Source organism: Pongo pygmaeus, chromosome 1, assembly GCF_028885625.2.
Source record: "Pongo pygmaeus isolate AG05252 chromosome 1, NHGRI_mPonPyg2-v2.0_pri, whole genome shotgun sequence".
Taxonomy (NCBI): domain Eukaryota; kingdom Metazoa; phylum Chordata; class Mammalia; order Primates; family Hominidae; genus Pongo; species Pongo pygmaeus.
The window spans coordinates 144,821,265-144,838,718 of record NC_072373.2 but is presented as its reverse complement, the minus strand read 5'-3'; the positions used below and the strand labels follow the sequence as shown (position 1 = coordinate 144,838,718).

Here is a 17,454-nt window from a genome sequence, read left to right as displayed (position 1 = left end):
GTTTGTTTCCTTTTAATGGAGAATGGGTATTTAGAAGCCAAGGTCTGGATGCTAGGTGAGCTCATTGCTAATAAGGTGTTCATGTTTCCAGGTTCTCCCACTAATTCATTCCCACCTCAGGGCTTCTGACCTCAATGTTACTTCTGCCTGGAACTCTTCCCTCTAGAACTTCCCATGGCTGGCTCCTTTTTTATGAGTTAGGTCTCTGCTCAAAGCCTCACCTGCTCTGAGAAGCCTTCTACAATAATACTATCAAGTATCTTCCAAGTTACTTTTTAACTCATGCCTTATTTTGTCTCCATGGTAACTAGAATTATCTTAGTTTTCTTCATTTTTGGACTCTCTCCCGCAATGAAAACGTGAGTTGTATGAGAACACAGGCTTAAGAGTCAAACAGCCCTGGATTTTAATCCTAAAGAGCTGTGTGATTTTAAATCATTGACTTTATTTTGAATTTGTTTCTCATCTGTAAAAAAAAAAAGTGACAATAAAACCTTCCTTGCAGGGCTATTAGGATTAAAAAACAAGAAACAAGATCACACATGCGGAAACACTAAACTCATCATTTGGCATCTAGTAAGGCTGTGGATTCCAAATTTTGTTGCCCACTGAAAATCACCTGGAAATCTGATGCCTGGCTTCTACAACCAAACATTGTGATTTATTGGGTATGGGGTGCAGCCTGGAGATTGGGATCTTTAAGCGCTCCCCAGTTGATTCTAAAATGGACAGCAAAATTTGGGAGCCATTGCAATAAAAAACTATTTCTGGTAATTAAATAGTATGGCAAATTCAGTAGGAAGATTTTAGCAGCAGCACTCAAGTTTTTTCTGTATTATCTGTCCTTAAATTCAGCTCTCCTTTCAGAAAGCCCTCATAAGATTACATTTAAAAACTGTAGATCAGTTTGCTTCTTGGTTTGCTTTTTCTCCAAAGTCAACAGTGGACATATTTATCCAGTGATACAATATAAGACTAGAGTGTGAAACTTCCACCTCCTTTTTACATTGCTTAGGTAAAAAGATGGTAGCTGTAAGACTTGATTTCTACCTCATACCATACACAAAAATTACTTTGAAATGGATCATAGAGCTAAATGAGGAACTAAAACAACTTCTAGAAGAAAGCATAGAATATCATCAGGATGTTGAGATGGGAAAAATTTCTTAAACAAGAGACAAAAATCACTAGCCATGAGAAAAAATGTGATAAATTGGATTTAAAATAAAAAACTATTTCTGAAGACAAATAAACAAAAAACTGCCATTATCCTGGCCTGCCCCTATTTTACCAGTGTTTGACATTGCACACAATGAGTGATATGCTGACTAAAGACGAATCACCTCTTCAAAAGTGAACTCTCGCTCCCCTGAAAGTAGTGAATTATCTCAATTGATTGTTCAGTCACAGACAGAACTCCTTGCTCTACTCTTTCTCCCCCTCTCACTAGTGAACTTGGCAAGTTTTTAAAAGTAAACAAAGTGAACTCATCATGAAAAGACCTGGAAGAATTTTGATGCATATTGATAAGAGAAAGAAGCCAGTCTGAAAAAAGCTACATACTATGATTCCAACTGTATAACATTCTGGGAAAGATGAAACTACAGAGACAATAGAAAGATCAGTGGTTGCCAGGGTTGGGAGTGAGATGAGAGGGAGGCAGTTATGAATAGGTACAGCACATGAGCTTTTGAAGGCAGTGAAATTATTCTGCATAATGGCAGATACATGACATTACACATTTGTCAAAACCCACAGGACTGTATAACACAAAGAGTGAACCCTAATGTGAACAATGGACTTTGGATTAATAATAGTATCAAGATTCACTCATCAGGCTGGGCGTGGTGGCACACACCTGTAATCCTAGCACTTTGGGAGGCTGAGGCAGGTGGATCACCTGAGGTCAGGAGTTCAAGACCAGCCTGGCCAACATGATGAAACCCTGTCTCCACTAAAAATACAAAAATTAGCCAGGCGTCGGGGCACACGCCTATAATCCCAGCTACTTTGGAGGCTGAGGCAGGAGAATCGCTTGAACCTGGGAGGTGGAGGTTGCGGTGAGCCGACATTGCACCACTGCACTCCAGCCTGGGTGACAGAGCCAGACTCCATCTCAAAAAAAAAAAAAAAAATTGGCCGGGCGTGGTGGCTCCTGCCTGTAATCCCAGCACTTTGGGAGGCTGAGGTGGGCAGATCACTAGGTCAGGAGATCGAGACCATCCTGGCTGACACAGTGAAACCCCATCTCCACTAAAAATACAAAAAATTAGCTGGGCGTGGTGGCAGGCGCCTGTAGTCCCAGCTATTCGGGAGGCTGAGGCAGGAGAATGGCATGAACCTGGAAGGCGGAGCTTGCAGTGAGCTGAGATTGTGCCACTGCACTCCAGCCTGGGTGATGGAGTGAGACTCCGTCTCAAAAGACAAAAAACAAAAAACAAAAAAACCCCAAACAAACAAACAAAACAAACAAACAAAAAAGATTGACTCAATTATAACAAATGTGCCACATCAGTGCAAGATAATATGGGAAACTGAGGGAGAAGGGGATATTTGGAAACACTCTGTATTTTCTGCTTTTTTATAAACCTACAACTGCTCCAAAGATAAAGTATTAAAAATATATACATATACATAAAAATGAACTAACGTGTTTTTGTATTACAATATGGTATCTCTGAAAAGTAACTTTTTCACTGCTGCATTAATGAACTTAGTTAACAAATTGCATCCTGTCATTCATCCTAAATTACACACTTTTGGCAATGGCTAGTTTTCAGGGCTAAAAGGAAAAAAAATGACTTTGTAGAAGTCAAAAACCCACAAACCTAGCTTTATGCAAACCTTAATTTTATTGTCTATGTAGTTAGAAAACAGTCTCAAAGAAAACTCAGTGTTAAAACTAATCTATATATAGGTGTTATTGTATATCTGAATTATAATCTTTGATTCAATTTTTAAAAAGGTGTCCACAAATTGAATTTTAAAGTCTGCTTCTGCTTTTTAAAGCACCTTCCTTAAATGTAACCTATTTTCTTTCTAACACCACTATTTTTGCTATGCATTGGAGGTGAAACATTTCTCTAGAATCTTTAGAAAATGCTTATACTAAAAAAAATCCAATCTTCAAAAATTTTTAAAGCTAATATGCCAATCTTCTTCATGACGGATAAATTCATCAGTCCATCCAGAAATGCAACTCAATCTCACAACCTGAAGTAATGTTTTCTATAGATATTGCCACGTATTAAAAAAAGTTTTAGATACTTCCTATTGAAAATTTGGAACTCCAAAATAGCACTACTTTAAAAAAATTTTATTGTTAATAGCAAAATTTCCATTTCTATGTTTTTGCAATAATAATAGAAACATATAGGAGACAGATGTCAGGAAACAGATAAAATTGTAATTTAAATAAAAACAGTGAGAGCATAGAATTTATAAACATGTAAAATTAGTCAAATTTTGTTTTACAACAAAAAGACAAATCTGGCTAATGGCCCACTTATTCAAATAGCATTAAAAACAGAATTGTCACACACACCAAAAACAATTTGTTCTAGTTATTTCAACTGTACATTGGTCCTCATTAAAAGAGAATGAAAAGTACAGAGAAAATATTTTTTAAAAATCTCATCAGGCTAGGTGAGGTGGCTCATGTCTGTAATCCCAGCACTTCGGGAGGCCACGCTGGGTAGATTGCTTGAGTCCAGGAGTTCAAGACCAGCCTGGCCAACATGGCAAAAAAAATACAAAAAGTAGTGAGGCATGGTGGCACACACTTGTAGTCCCAGCTATATTACTTGAGAGGCTGAGGTGGGAGGATCACGTGAGCATGGGAGGCAGAAGTTGCAGTGAGCTCAGAATGCGCCACTGCACTCCAGCCTGGGCAATAGAGCAAGACTCTGTTGCAAAAAAAAAAAAAAGGGAAAAAATACCTCATCAAATTACATGTAATAACTGAGGTTTAGGCCAAGATATTTTTCTTTAGGAATGAAAATGATTAAGCCAAGAATGTGAAAATCCTAACAAAGTAGTATAATTAGTAAGGTTAATTAGAAATGATTTTTGGCAAACTGAGATCTTAGGTGGCTCACACCCCATCAAGTGTTCCTCCAGTATCAAAAAGAGGCTGTTTAAGTGCCTATAAGACAATGGAGTGGAAAAGATATTTTTTATTTTTATTTTTCTATATTGGCAGTTTTCCCATCAGTGATTGGTTTTACTACTGAACAGGAACAGCTTAATGCTGAAAATTTGCTGCTGAATGACTGGCAAAGACTATTAGACTCTGAAAATTTCTAGCACAAATGCACTGAGGAAAAAACATTCTTCCCAGTAAGGGTCTATTCTCAAATAGAGATATATTCCCTATTAAAATCAGTCTTAAAATAGAAAATATTTTAAAAAATACTGAAAGACCTTAAAAAGAAAAGGAAAAAAAGAAATTACTAAAAAGTACATGATCAACATGATTTACAGTTAGCTATCCTAAAAGTATGCTTTTTTAATTCTAAAAATCCTATTTACAAAGTATGCTTACATTGCATTTTAAAAGACATGTATCAAATGTAAACAAATCATTACAGCCGTTTTATAAAGAGTCATATTCTTTAAAACTTTTTTTGTCATCATTAAAAATTAAAAGGCAATAAAGTGTCATTGTCGTGAAACAGTACGTGATCTTAAGGGAAGAAACATCTCACTAGAGTTTCCACAAGTTCCTTCTTCTTCTAACTGTAGGTCTGGTGGCAAAGGAGGAGCCCCTGGGTCCCCAGGTCTGGGAAGTGTAGTTGAAGAGAAGATGGTATTTTCAGTTCTGCCTACTTCTAGAACAGGCAAATTCAGAGAAGAATTAGTAGAAAAAAAGGGTGTTGTGCTGGATTCTCCTTCTGGATGGTACATGACAGTGGATGCCCTCAGTTTTTCAGAGAAATTACTCTCATCTGAATTTGATCTGGAGAGGTTGTTCGTGGCTCCATCTGGAAAAGGTTCACAGCTGCTACATTTTAGTCCTACAATAAAATTATTCAGATGTAAATGAAAAAGCAACTAAAAAAAAATGGAGTCACTGTCCATCTTGTGACTTGTTAAAGATTACAAGCTAGTTACCCCACAATCAAAATTTAAATAGCAACTTGTAATTTCTGTCATAATCTATTTCAAATCTAATTTGCTTTTCTCAACAACAATGAAGTATACTATTATTTGCATTTTCTATATAACAAAATAGTCTCATGGAAGTTAAACGACATGCTGTTAATTCTCATTTAAGGTACAGTGTACATATAAACTTAACCACCTAAAATTTTTTATAAAATAAGAAATAGCTTTCACAATAAATATTCTTTAGTATTCTGGTACAAAAAATATTAGCTAATAAAAACAAAATGTAAACAGGGCAGATGCTAAAATTCTATCTGTTGATCAATGGCAATGGCTAATTCTTGAATAATAGGATATGAGAACTAAAAGGAATTTTAGAGGTCACCTAGGATAGTCTCTTATTATTAAAGATGAGAAAAAAGGGTGGGGCGTGGTGGCTCACGCCTGTAATCCCAGCACTTTGGGAGGCCGAGGTGGGCAGATCATGAGGTCAGGAGCTCGAGATCAGCCTGGCCAACACGGCGAAACCCCGTCTCTACTAAAAATACAAAAATTAGCCAGGCGTGGCGGCAGGTGCCTGTAATCCCAGCTACTCAGGAGGCTGAAGTAGGAGAATCGCTTGAACCTGGGAGGCAGAGGTTGCAGTGAGCTGAGATTGTGCCACTGCACTCCAGCCTGGGTGACAAGAGCAAGACTCCGTCTCAAAAAAAAAAAAAAAAAAGCACAGGACAGTTAAGTCATGTCCAACATTCCAGGACTACTTTGTGGGAAAGTGAGAACCACAATTCAATAGATAATGTCCTGTTTCTCAACCTCATCGTTTACTCAAATGACAGTGGTTGTTCCCATCAGCTACGGTACGAATGTATCTGCCAAAAGTTCACATGTTGGAAACTTGGTTGCCACTGCAGCAGTGTTAGGAGCTGAGGCCTTTGGGAGGCAACAGGGTCATGAGGGCTCTGCCCTGGACTAATGCCATTATCACGGGAATGGGTTAGTTATTTTGGGAGTTCAACTCCTTTTTCTTCCCTTTTACACTCTTGCCCTCCCTCGCTCTTCCATCTTCTGCCCTTCCACCATGGATGACCCTTGCCAGATGCTGGCACCATGGTCTTGGACTTAACCAGCCTCCAGAACTGTAAGAAATGAATACATTTCTTTTCTTTAAAAGTTACCCAGTCTCAGGTATTGCTACAGCAGAAAACAACTTAGATACCATCAAAGAATTTTATGATATGCAAAGGGTATAGTTAACCATTATCCAGAGGATTGAAAGAATAAACACAAATACAATTTACCCTTCTGTTAGGCTTAGCAAATATTCAACCTACAGGCACAGAAACCCTGAGTTGACAATTTTTAGGTAAAACCTGCATAGTCTATAAAGGACACTTACATGTCACTTCTTCCACTAGTTTTTCAACCTCACAATACAGTCAGCCTGTCTATTCCATGCTATACAAACTACTTTCTTAGATACGGCTCAAAAGGGAAAACTTGTAATGTGTCCCAGCAAGGGGACACTTATAGACTATGAGTTCCTTAAGGCCAGAGCCCTAAATTATTATTTTCTGTATCCCTAATGCCTAGAAGAGCTGTAGAACATCACATGCACGTTTATGTGCTCTGGAGAGAGACAGTGAGGAACAGAGGCAGGAGGGGTTGGGGATTTAAATTGTGTAGGTAATTCCACACAATATTCCAATCAGTGAGTGTATATTCTGGAGTGAGAGTGAAATGGGACAGGTGAATCTGCTATTCTCTTAATCTGTTTCCATGCTTTCACATCTTGCCAGACTAAAGTCATGAATATTTTATGCAACGTGATTCCTATAAACATATGCCAATTACTTCATCTCGTGATCAACTGGTGATCACAAGAAAAACTAGCAGAGTTGGACTTTCAAAATACTTTGCCTAAATACTGTTCTTTATGTGTGATGTATAGTATTTTCAGAGCTTACACTTGAATAGATTAATTTTACATTCTACTGACTTTAGAAACAAATCCTTATGTATGTAGGGATTTCATAATAGTTTTCTATAAATGGTATTAAATGAATACAAATACAGGATATTGAGAGATATTCCACTTTTTCAATGTAATAGTGTCATATAAGGTAAAATAAGTACAAATTGAATATAATTTTGAAGTTTAAACTTTTTTAAAGCAAAATGATCGTTTCTGGTTTTTTTGTTTTGTTTTTTGAGACAGGGTCTTGCTCTGTTGCCCAGACTGGAGTGCAGTAGCACAATCATGGCTCACTATAGCCTCAATGTCCCAGGCTCAAGTGATCCTCCCACCTCAGCCTCCTGAGTAGCTGGAAACACAGGTATGCACCATCATGCCTGGCTAATTTTTTAATTTTTTGTAGAGACAAAGTCTCGCTATGTTGCCCAGGCTGGTCTCAAACTCCTGACCTCAAGCAATCCTCCTGCCTTGGCCTCCTAAAGTGCAGGCACCTGGCCTGCTCTGCATTTTTTAAAAGCATTATTACATTTAAATTAGCTCTTAGATAATTAAGATATCTTACCTTTCAGATGTTCTAGTTTTATATTTCTAAGTTTCAGCACTTCATCTGTAATCTTCTGTATCAGGAAGTTCTGTGTTTTTTCTCGCCGAATAGATTCAACAAGGGTGTCTAGACCTTTTGGGTTTTCCTGTAAGTAGTCTAACAATTTTCCAGCCCTTTTTCTACTTGATGTTCGACAAGAAATTTCTTCAGTGTCTTCTCTACTGAGTATTTTTTTTGCACGTAGATGATCAAAATGTCTCTCAGCTATGATTTTCTCACACAGGTATACACGTAAATTTTCTAAGGCCTAAAAGACATAAAATATGGTTCAATGTTATTTTGTAACACCTAAAAAAATCACATACGTGACTATTAGTTGGCAGTCTTAACTGGTGTGAGACAATGTTCTAAAGTCAGGAGGCTCAGGCCTTCTAAAATGCATGCTAATTAAGATGAAGGTCCAAGTAGACTCAAGTAGGTCCTAGACATTCCTCACTGCTTTTATCTCACCTTCAAACCTAAAAACCAAGACCAGGCTGTTGTGAAGAGGGACCAGCTGAATCTAGAGGGCCTGGGTCTTTGGAAACAGGGAGGTCTGTTGAGGGCCATCTTCGGGAGTAAAGATGAGGGCAAAGACTACTGTACATTTTAGCTATCAGTTAGCAAGGAATGCAGAATTAGTCAGGACCAATAACTTAGTGAGAGGTCTCACAGTCTGTAACTTTCTCATGTTTGTTATTAATTACTCCATTTTCTTAGAGTAAAACTGTTAAAAACAAAAAACAAAACCCTAAACTGAAAGAGCCCGTAATATATCTGTCTTTGGGGTCAGCTGGAAAGACTACCCTCTAACTCAGTGAATCAGTCTTGGTGGAAGGGAGATGGAAAGATGTGTGGGGAATAGTGAGTGTTGGAAAAATGAAAGAAATAAAGAAAAAGGACACCACAAAAAAGCAAACCTAGACTTGAGAAGTGCCTGAGAGCTTAATTAGTAGAAAATCCATGTTGATCTCAATAAATGGCATTAATAATTTGATACCGGTGACTGTATTTTAGCTCCTCTATTTACTAGATATATGATCTTGGGCAAGTAATTAACTCCTCTGTGCTTGTTTCCTCAGCTGACTGTTATATGAGGAATAAAGATATGAAAAGTGCTTGGTACATAGTAAGTGATCAATATATGTTAGTAATAATGACAAAGGTAATGGAACGTCTTCAAGCACCCTAGTATATGATAGCAGGAAAGTAGGCTAGGTGAAGGGTTCCTGTGGTTCTTGGTCTACGAAGTTCCACATTTACTTGTTTATTCTCATGACAAGTATTTTACAAATCTAAATTCCTAATATGCCAAGTGCTGAGCACTGAGTATACAAAGATGAACAAGATTTGAATCCTACATGCAAAGGGCTCATGGTCTAGCTGGGAATACATATCACAGGCAATAATTATAAAACAATGTGATAGGGCCCAGAAAAAAAATATTATAGGTCAAATACTGGAAAAGCACAGAGTGAGCAAATAACTATGTCCAGGACCTGGTCCTTATCACATCTGGCATGGACTATTAACAATAGAAAGCTAGCTGTACTTACTACTTCCTTCCCCCTCCTCAACATTTCTCCTTCAGGAGAAAATGGAAATCTGGAGTATTATATGAATTTTACTAAATTTTTTTTAAGGACCTCACTCTGTTGCCTAGGCTGGAGTGCAGTGGCTTGATCATAGCTCACTGCAGCCTGGAATCCCTAGACTCAAGTGATCCCCATCTTAGCCTCTTGAGTAGCTAGGACTACAGGTGTGAGCCACCATGCCCGGCTAATTTTTAATTTTTTATTTTTGTAGAGAAGAGATCTTTGCTACATTACCTAGGCTGGTCTTGAACTCCTGGACTTAAGTGATCCTCCCACCTTATCCTCCTGAGTTGTTGGGATTATAGGTGTGGGCCACTGTGCCCAGCAAATTCTAATATTGAAATTTTGTTAATTTAAAAAAAATTTTAAAACAATGTTCTGCCCTGTCTTAAAGGATAAAGTTCCTTTACATGGCAGAAGAGTAAAGAAGTTAAGGGCATGGCTCTAAAGTTGGACCAACCTCAGTGCAAATCTTGAATCTAGTACTCACCCTTGTGAGAGCTGGCCCAAGTTACTTCACCACTCCAAGCTTCAGGTATGTTACTGATAAAATAAGGATTAAAAACTTAACTCACAGGACATCAAGGAGGACTAAATGGGAATACCATATATGAAGGCCACACATAGTCTCTGTACACAGTAAGTACTCAATAATAACTAATTATGGAAGACAAGGTTCATTGATAATATGGCTCCTACCTCTCCAGCTTAATCTATCACTACCTTTGTCCTGAAAATTTATGCTCTACCTAAAACTGTCTCTCCACATTTCCTTATGTATTTTTTGTCTTCTTTTCTTCATCAGACCCTAAAGCCCCTATTCGTCCTTTAAGATTTAGGTCAGTGGTCATCTTCTTTGGAAAGGTTTATCTAACTCCCCAGAATGAGTTAGGCACCCCCTCCTCTGTCCTTGTAGCACCTTGTGTATACATTTCACCTTTCTATACACCAGGACTCCACTTCTTTCACCTCATCTCCCAATTCATTCCCAGACATTTCCATCCTGCCCCAGTATTCTTCTCGAAGTCACCAATGACCCCCTTATTGCCAAATCTTTTCAGTCTTCATTTTATTTTTCAGCTGCATAAACACAGTTGACTACTCCCTCCCTGAAACAAGAAAATTGTTACATGAATACCACGCTCTCCTGGTTTTCTTCCCATCTCTGTGGATACAACTTTTCAATCATTTTTTGTTGTTGTTGCTACCCTACTTTCAAGCTAACAATTCACTTTTTAAAACTCTTCTCTTTAAAGGGTTTTAAACCATTTTTCTCTTCTAGCTCGCAGCTTTCTAGGTAAAATCATTCAATCCCACACTTACATTTCTAGCTCAGATCTCTCTTCTGATCTTTGACTTTGCAGATGTAATTGCTGATGTGACATTTCCATGTACTAATCTGATTACATCCTCTTCCTCAACTCCCACGTTCAATCCATCACCAGGTCATATCATTTCTATTTCAAAAATTGCATCTGGAATTCTCCTGCTCCATCCATCTCCACTGCCTTCACCCTGATCCAAATCACCATCCTCATTCATCTCTATAGATTCCAAAAGCCTGCTCACTGGCTTCCCTGTTCTTATTCTTGTTCTCCTCAGTCCATGAAACAGGCTTCTTTAAACAATACAATTCTTCAACAAGTCCCTACTATACTTGGGGGGAAAAACCCCAAATACTTTACTAAAAGGCTCTTCATGAAAATGGCTCTAGCCCACCTTCCTAACTTCACTTCAGATTACCCTCTGCCTTCCTCCGATTTCCCCAAGTCACCAGGGTCTTGCCTGTTTTAGGTCCTTGACAAATTCTATTCTGCCCAGAATGCTCTTCCCTCAGTTCTGTCAAGTCTTTCAGGAATCAGTTTAAATGTAACCCCTCCTGACCATCCTATCTCAAGTCGATTTCTGCTATTATTGTCTTAGCACTGTTTGATTCCTTCATAGTAATTGCAATAATGAAAACAAAATTTATTTGTTTTAAACTGTAACATCTCTGTTTGAAGCAGGCAGCTACGAGGTATGTTTTAGCCAACACTGTATATCCTGCACTTACTAGGGCACCAAGTAGTTAATGTTTCAGATGAATGCAAAACTCACTGCACTTATTTTGTGATTTAAAACAATCCCCCTCAAGAAATTGAGCTCTTTTCAAGTTAGGATTGTGTTTTCATTTTTAATTTTTGAACTGTTAGAACCAACCACAGTATCAGCCTCACAGTAGCATGTAATCCATATTTATTAAACTGTACTAAATCCAACCAACACAATGAGGCAAATAACTAGATAGGAGGAGGGGGAGACACTAAAGAAGTGGGAGGTCCCAAGACAAAGGGTAGTAGCATACCATTCATCAAGAAAGGCAATACAGCAGCAACAGCAAGCAACTTTGGGAAAAGGATAGTAAAAGTTCAATTTTTTGACAAGGTGAGCAATCTGTAGGATATAAAAGTAGATTTCCAGTAGACATTTGGAAATAAGGACCTAGAGTGGAGAGAGAAGTCCAAATATGTGGATAATTTTAAAACTTTCTAAGATCAGAAGACATTTTGAAAATATGAAAAAAATCTCTAAGAAAAAAGCATGCACATAGTTTTTTTCATAGACCTTTTGAAACCCATCCATGGTTTCCTCAAGGTTATGTATTTCTGATATAGGTGTAAAATGAAATCCTGAAGATAGATAATATCAATGAATTGACAGAGAAAAACAAAGACCTGGAAGCCACTCTTCACATCTGTACTTGTATACAGATCTTATTTCCTTCCACTTGTAATTTCTCAGTTCCTGTTTTATTAGCTGTAAAATGGGAATGGCAATTATCTTCTTTAGAGGTTGTTGTGAAGGTTAAGTGGGAACATTGTAAACTGAGTGACACAGCATCTGGAACATAGGAGGCCTAGCTCTTGGAAGTTCAAGGTTTTACTGGCACTCACCATGAATAAGACAACATTTATTTTACAGTAGTTATTTATGTTCCATTCTTATCTCAACTAGAATGTAAAGCAGGAAACTGATCTTCATTTTTTTGTATCCTTCCAGACCCAAGGCCAGTGCTTTCCATATAGCAAGTGCTCCATAAATCTCTGTTGAATGAGGAAACTAAGCACAACTCCCAGTCATATCCAGTTTCCTTCTGCTGGTGAGTCACACCAATTGTGAGTACAGTGTAATAAACCTTACAGGGAAGAGGAAGGGATTTGAAGTGGATGAACACTGAAAAAGTTGCCATCCTGTCCAGTTCATCAAAATGACTTTGTAAAAGTACTGCAGTGTTCAATAAGAACACGTTTCATGTTGAGTTTCTGTTTTTCATTTGACTTCAGATAAAGTATTTTAGTGATACTCATATAGGTCTCATCTGACAAAACAAGTAACGCAAAGGAAAAAGAATGTCATAGCTCAGCAAAGCCATTCGTTACAAATAAATATGAAGGTTTATGTGGTTCTGCACCATCCGAGAAGAGCATAATTTAACTACTGAATATTTTCGACGTTTACCTGTACATTAATTCTCAGCTACGTGTATTCACTCCCCCAACCCCAATTTAAATATGTGGGCGTTTGCTTACTAGGGGAATTCCAGGTTGTGCTTTCAGCTGTTGAGCTTCCTCAAGCCCCCTATGCAAAAGAGCTTCACATTTTTGGTCCACTGCTTGGGATCCTTCACCTGGTACAGCCTTCGCTCTAGGCTGAGTGAGCAGCCTAAGTAGCCTGACTCAAGGATGAATCTGAGCCGCCGGTCCCTAACGAAGCATCTCCAAGAACCCAGCTGGGGGAAAAGCATGAGGAGATGGGTGAGGAGTGGGCAAGAATCAAAACTCCACTGGGCAACAAAGCCCGAGCTCTGCGATTAGCGATGTAACACCTGGATTGACAGATCACTGGAGGATCACTGCCACCAAGGTCCCTCGGATGCAGGGCTCGCCACAGTCCTCCTGTGCTAGGACTTTCCGCTCCTCCGACCTGGAGGATCCTCCTTGTCCTCGGACTCCAGGCTTCCGCTTCCCTCTCCCGCTGGGCTGCAGCCCGCCCCCGCCCGCCCTGGGCACAGCCGCGTTACTCACGTCCTTCTTCACTTCAGTGAGGTCCTCCTCGGTGAGGGACGGTGCGGTGGGCTCCATGGTGGAGGCGGGAGATGGCGCTTCTTCCGGGTCCTGGAGCTCAGGCTGCGCCGCCCCGCCCTGGCTGGGGGCTTCGGCCTCCGGGTAATGGGGAAGAAGGAGAGGAGGCGGAGCGGGTCGGGAGAAAGACGGCCGCCCCTTCGGGAACCGAGGGACTCGGGGGTCAAACTGTAGCGCTTCCGGCCCCGCCTCTGAGGTCGACGGCGTCGCAAATCTACGCAACGCGACGCGGAGCTCGGAGCAGCGTTCCTTCCCTCTGGTAGAGGCTCAGGCGCAGGCACCGCCCCCCGGCGAGGCGCGTCCCTTGGCAGAGCCCGCCCTGTCTCTGCGGCAGCCTATCGACGCCAGCCCGCGGGCCGATCCAGTTCCCGTCCCCTACCAGAGCCTTTCGGGTGGCTCCGCCCACAGCGGGCGTTTCCTCAAGCCACGCCTGCGCAGGTAGTTGGTAAGTGTCCCGGGTTAGCTTCCTCATGAGGCGTCGTTTCCGTGAGTGGGGTCCGTCAGTGCCCAGGCAGCTGGCACTCTCAGCCTTTGCTGCCTGCTCACTTCGGGGGAGTCCGGTCTGGGCTTGTCAGTACCTTGGGTTCCTCCCCTTTTCCCAGACCCTGCCCTACAGTTTCCTGTTGCTATGTTTGCCAGTTACTGTTTTGGTCACACACGAACGCACTCATACACACATACACATGCATACACACAAACAGCCTAACTACAATACTAAAGAAATTTTTGAAAGAAAAAAAGAAACCACCTACAATCCCACCACTTTAACACCTAATTTAACGTTTGCATACTTTTTGGTCACTGTTCATTATAAACATAGTTTTTCCTCAGTTAATCTGTGTAATGGAGATAGATATGCTTACCTTTTAGGGCTGCTGGGATCATATGTAAAGTTCTTAAAGGTAGTTGGCACACAGTATGCACTCAACTGATTATTTATTTATTTATTGAGACAGGATCTCATTCTGTCGCACAGGCTGGAGTGCAGTGGTGCGATCTCGGCTCAATGCAGCTTCCACCTCCAGGGCTCCAGCGATCCTTCCACTTCAGCCACCAAGTAGCTGGGAGTCCAGCTAATTTTTTTGCATTTTTCATAGAGATGGAGTTTCGCCATGTTGCCCAGGCTGGTCTCAAACTCTGGGCTCAAGCCATCCACCCGCCTCGGCTTCCCAAAGTGCAGGGACTACAGGCATGAGCCCCCCAGCTCATCCTACTCAAACATTTATTGAGTCCTTACTAATATGTTCTAGGCCACTTGTACTATGAGTCCTCCATTTTATAGGGGGAGACTGATGGAGACGACTATCCCCAGACCATATTGTAACTACTATGGCGCTGTGTAAGAAGCAACCTGAGAAGTGTGGATGAAAAGCTACAGGTAGAGCCCTGGGCCCAAGATGGTCGCTTGGACAACATGCTAAATAAAGTATAAACTAGATGGTATTTGAAGCTACGAGAGTAGATAACAATGACAGGAGGACCAAGGAGAAACTTGGGAACGCCAATGTTTAAGAAACGGGAAAGCAAAAAAAAACACACACACAAAAAACAATGTAACCAGAGCCACAAAAACCAGAATCACAGCACAGGGATTCTGATGTTTACATTATGTCCTGTTTCCATGTTGACACATTATACAAGGACAGTTTTTTTCTAATTGCTTAATTTTTCATCATCTACTTCCGATTTACTTAACCATTCATCCTTTCATTTAACAAATGTTTTTTGAATGTCCACTATGTGCCAGACACTGTTCTAGGTGCTAAGAAAACAGCTGTGAACAAAACCAATAAAAATCCCTTTCCTCATGGAATTTATATTCTAGCTTATGTGTGTTTGGGGCAGACGAGGTAGGCACTTGAAAACTTTTATCTAAGTTTATTTATTTATTTATTTGGAGACAGAATCTCGCTCTGTCACGCAGGCTGGAGTGCAGTGGCACGATCTCTGCTCACTGCAACCTCCTCCTCCGAGATTCAAGTGATTCTTCTGCCTCAGCTTCCCCAGTAGCTGGGATTACAGGTGCATGCCACCACACCCGGTTATATCTAAGTTATTTTTAAAAAATAATTAATTAATTTATTTTTTCGAGATGGAGTCTCACTCTGTTGCCCAGGCTGGAGTGCAATGGCACCATCTCAGCTTACTGCAACCTCTGCCTCCCAGGTTCGAGTGATTCTCCTGCTTCAGCCTCCTGAGTAGCTGGGACTACAGGCACACGCCACCACGCCCAGCTAATTTTTGTACTTTTAGTAGAGACAAGGTTTCACCACGTTGGCCACGTTGGTTTCGAACTCCTGACCTCAGGTGATCTGCCTACCTCAGCCTCCCAAAGTGCTGGGATTACAGGCGTGATCCCCCATGCCTGGCTATATCTAAGTTATTTAATTTATTAGAAGATGATAAATGCTAAGAGGAAAAAATAAAACAGGGAAGTAGGTTGAGGCTGTATGGATTGGTAAAATTTAAACTAGGGTGGTCATGACCTCACTGCTCACTTTGGAGGAGTCTGTTCTTGGCTTGTCAATACCAAGATAAGGAATTTGATTTATGCTTAAAGGAAGGGAGGGAGTGAACCGTGTGGATATAAGGAGAGAGCATTATGAGTACAGCCAGCAACCAACAAAAATACTCAGTGTAACTGGAAGGAAATGAACTCCTTGTGTGTTGAGTCATATGGGTGTGCTGAGTCAGACGGGAAGCCACTGGAAGGTTCTGAGCAGAGTGACATGATCTGATTTGTGATTTGAAAAGAAGCACTTTCACTTCTGTGCTAAGGGGAAAGAAGATGGAAGAGGGAAAACCATTTAGGGAGCTATTGCTATATCCAGGCCCCAGGAGGTTGTGGTTCAGACCAGGGTGGAGCAGTGAGGGTGGTGGGAGCATTTTGAAATGAAGCAAGGAAGCAGTTTGATTTCATTTTGAAAGGATCACTCTGGCTGCTAAGTGGAGAGTAGATGGCAGGGGCAAGGGCAGAAGCAGAGACTACGTGGAGGCTACCACAATGTCAGGTTCACGACTGAGCCAAATGTCATGCTTGGGGTCAGGTTCCAGCCCATGCTGAGGTCCAAGGGGAGTGGGTGGATGAGCAGAAAGAACACTCAGGGGACCGTAGGCAGGTGAAAGATGATTTTACTCAGCAGCAGCTCTCATCAACAGCTTTCTTACACTAGCTCTCTACACTGTCTGCCCTGTCTCAGGTGCTTAGTCTGGCGGTTCCCCCACACAGCTGCGTGGCCGACTCTCCCTTGCCTTCGAGGTCAGCAGCTTAACTCTTCCTCTCTCTGGGCATGAGCAAGCCAAGCTGTGTCCTGGCTCCCCACTGTCAGTCTCCAAGACGGACAACTCTGGCTCTCTCTCTCTCTCTGGGTGCCAGCACGCCTGCACAGTGTCAACAGGGCAGTTATGCCTTTTACAGACAATAGTGGCTTAGAGCCAAGGGATGGCCTTCCCATGTTATGGCTACATAGCTGTGATAACAAGTGGAGTTATATGCCTGCACTCTAAACTCACTGAGTCCCTGTGGATGTTTACCTCATCCTATCCTTGACCAAAGCACAGCCATGTTCCTTACACACAGCCATCCAGGCACAGCTTAGGATGGTTTGACCAGGGTGGGGGCAGTGGTGAGCACTCCCCACTGACAACTTAAATCCTTCCCAAGTGTTCATTGTTATTAAAAAATTGTCATAGAATTTACGTATTTTCATCCTTTTTCCTTTCAAATTATCATTGCCTTTGCATAAATTCCCAGAACCAGGAGTAAAAAGCCCAAGGAAATGAATATTTTATGGCTTTTCGTATATATGGGTGCTCTCCAAAAGGGCTGTATTGATCTATCTGTGTGTGGGAATGAACTGTTTTTACCACAGTCAAATCAGTTCTGCCGATGAAGGGGAGGATTCACCCATCAAAGCAAGTGAATTGAATGCTGCCAATTTAATGCACTCATTTTGATCTGGCCATTTTGAGGTTGCTACTGCACTGTTGTTCTTTTTTAAAGGAAACATTTTAAACCCACCAAACTATAAAGAATATTACAAACACCCTACGCTCACTACCAAGATTGAACAGATA

At 40.9% G+C, this 17,454-nt stretch overlaps 1 protein-coding gene across 1 annotated transcript; it reads right to left on the bottom strand.

Moving 5' to 3' along the window:
- Positions 1–3,301: 3,301 nt before the first annotated feature.
- On the bottom strand, positions 3,302–14,115 carry BCL10 (BCL10 immune signaling adaptor). The gene is made up of 3 exons (XM_054478115.2): positions 13,321–14,115; positions 7,641–7,929; positions 3,302–5,015 (listed from the first exon to the last, which is right to left on the bottom strand). Exons 1-3 carry the CDS (start codon positions 13,375–13,377, stop codon positions 4,660–4,662), a joined length of 702 nt encoding a protein of 233 aa, XP_054334090.1. The 5' UTR covers positions 13,378–14,115; the 3' UTR covers positions 3,302–4,659.
- Positions 14,116–17,454: the final 3,339 nt, after the last annotated feature.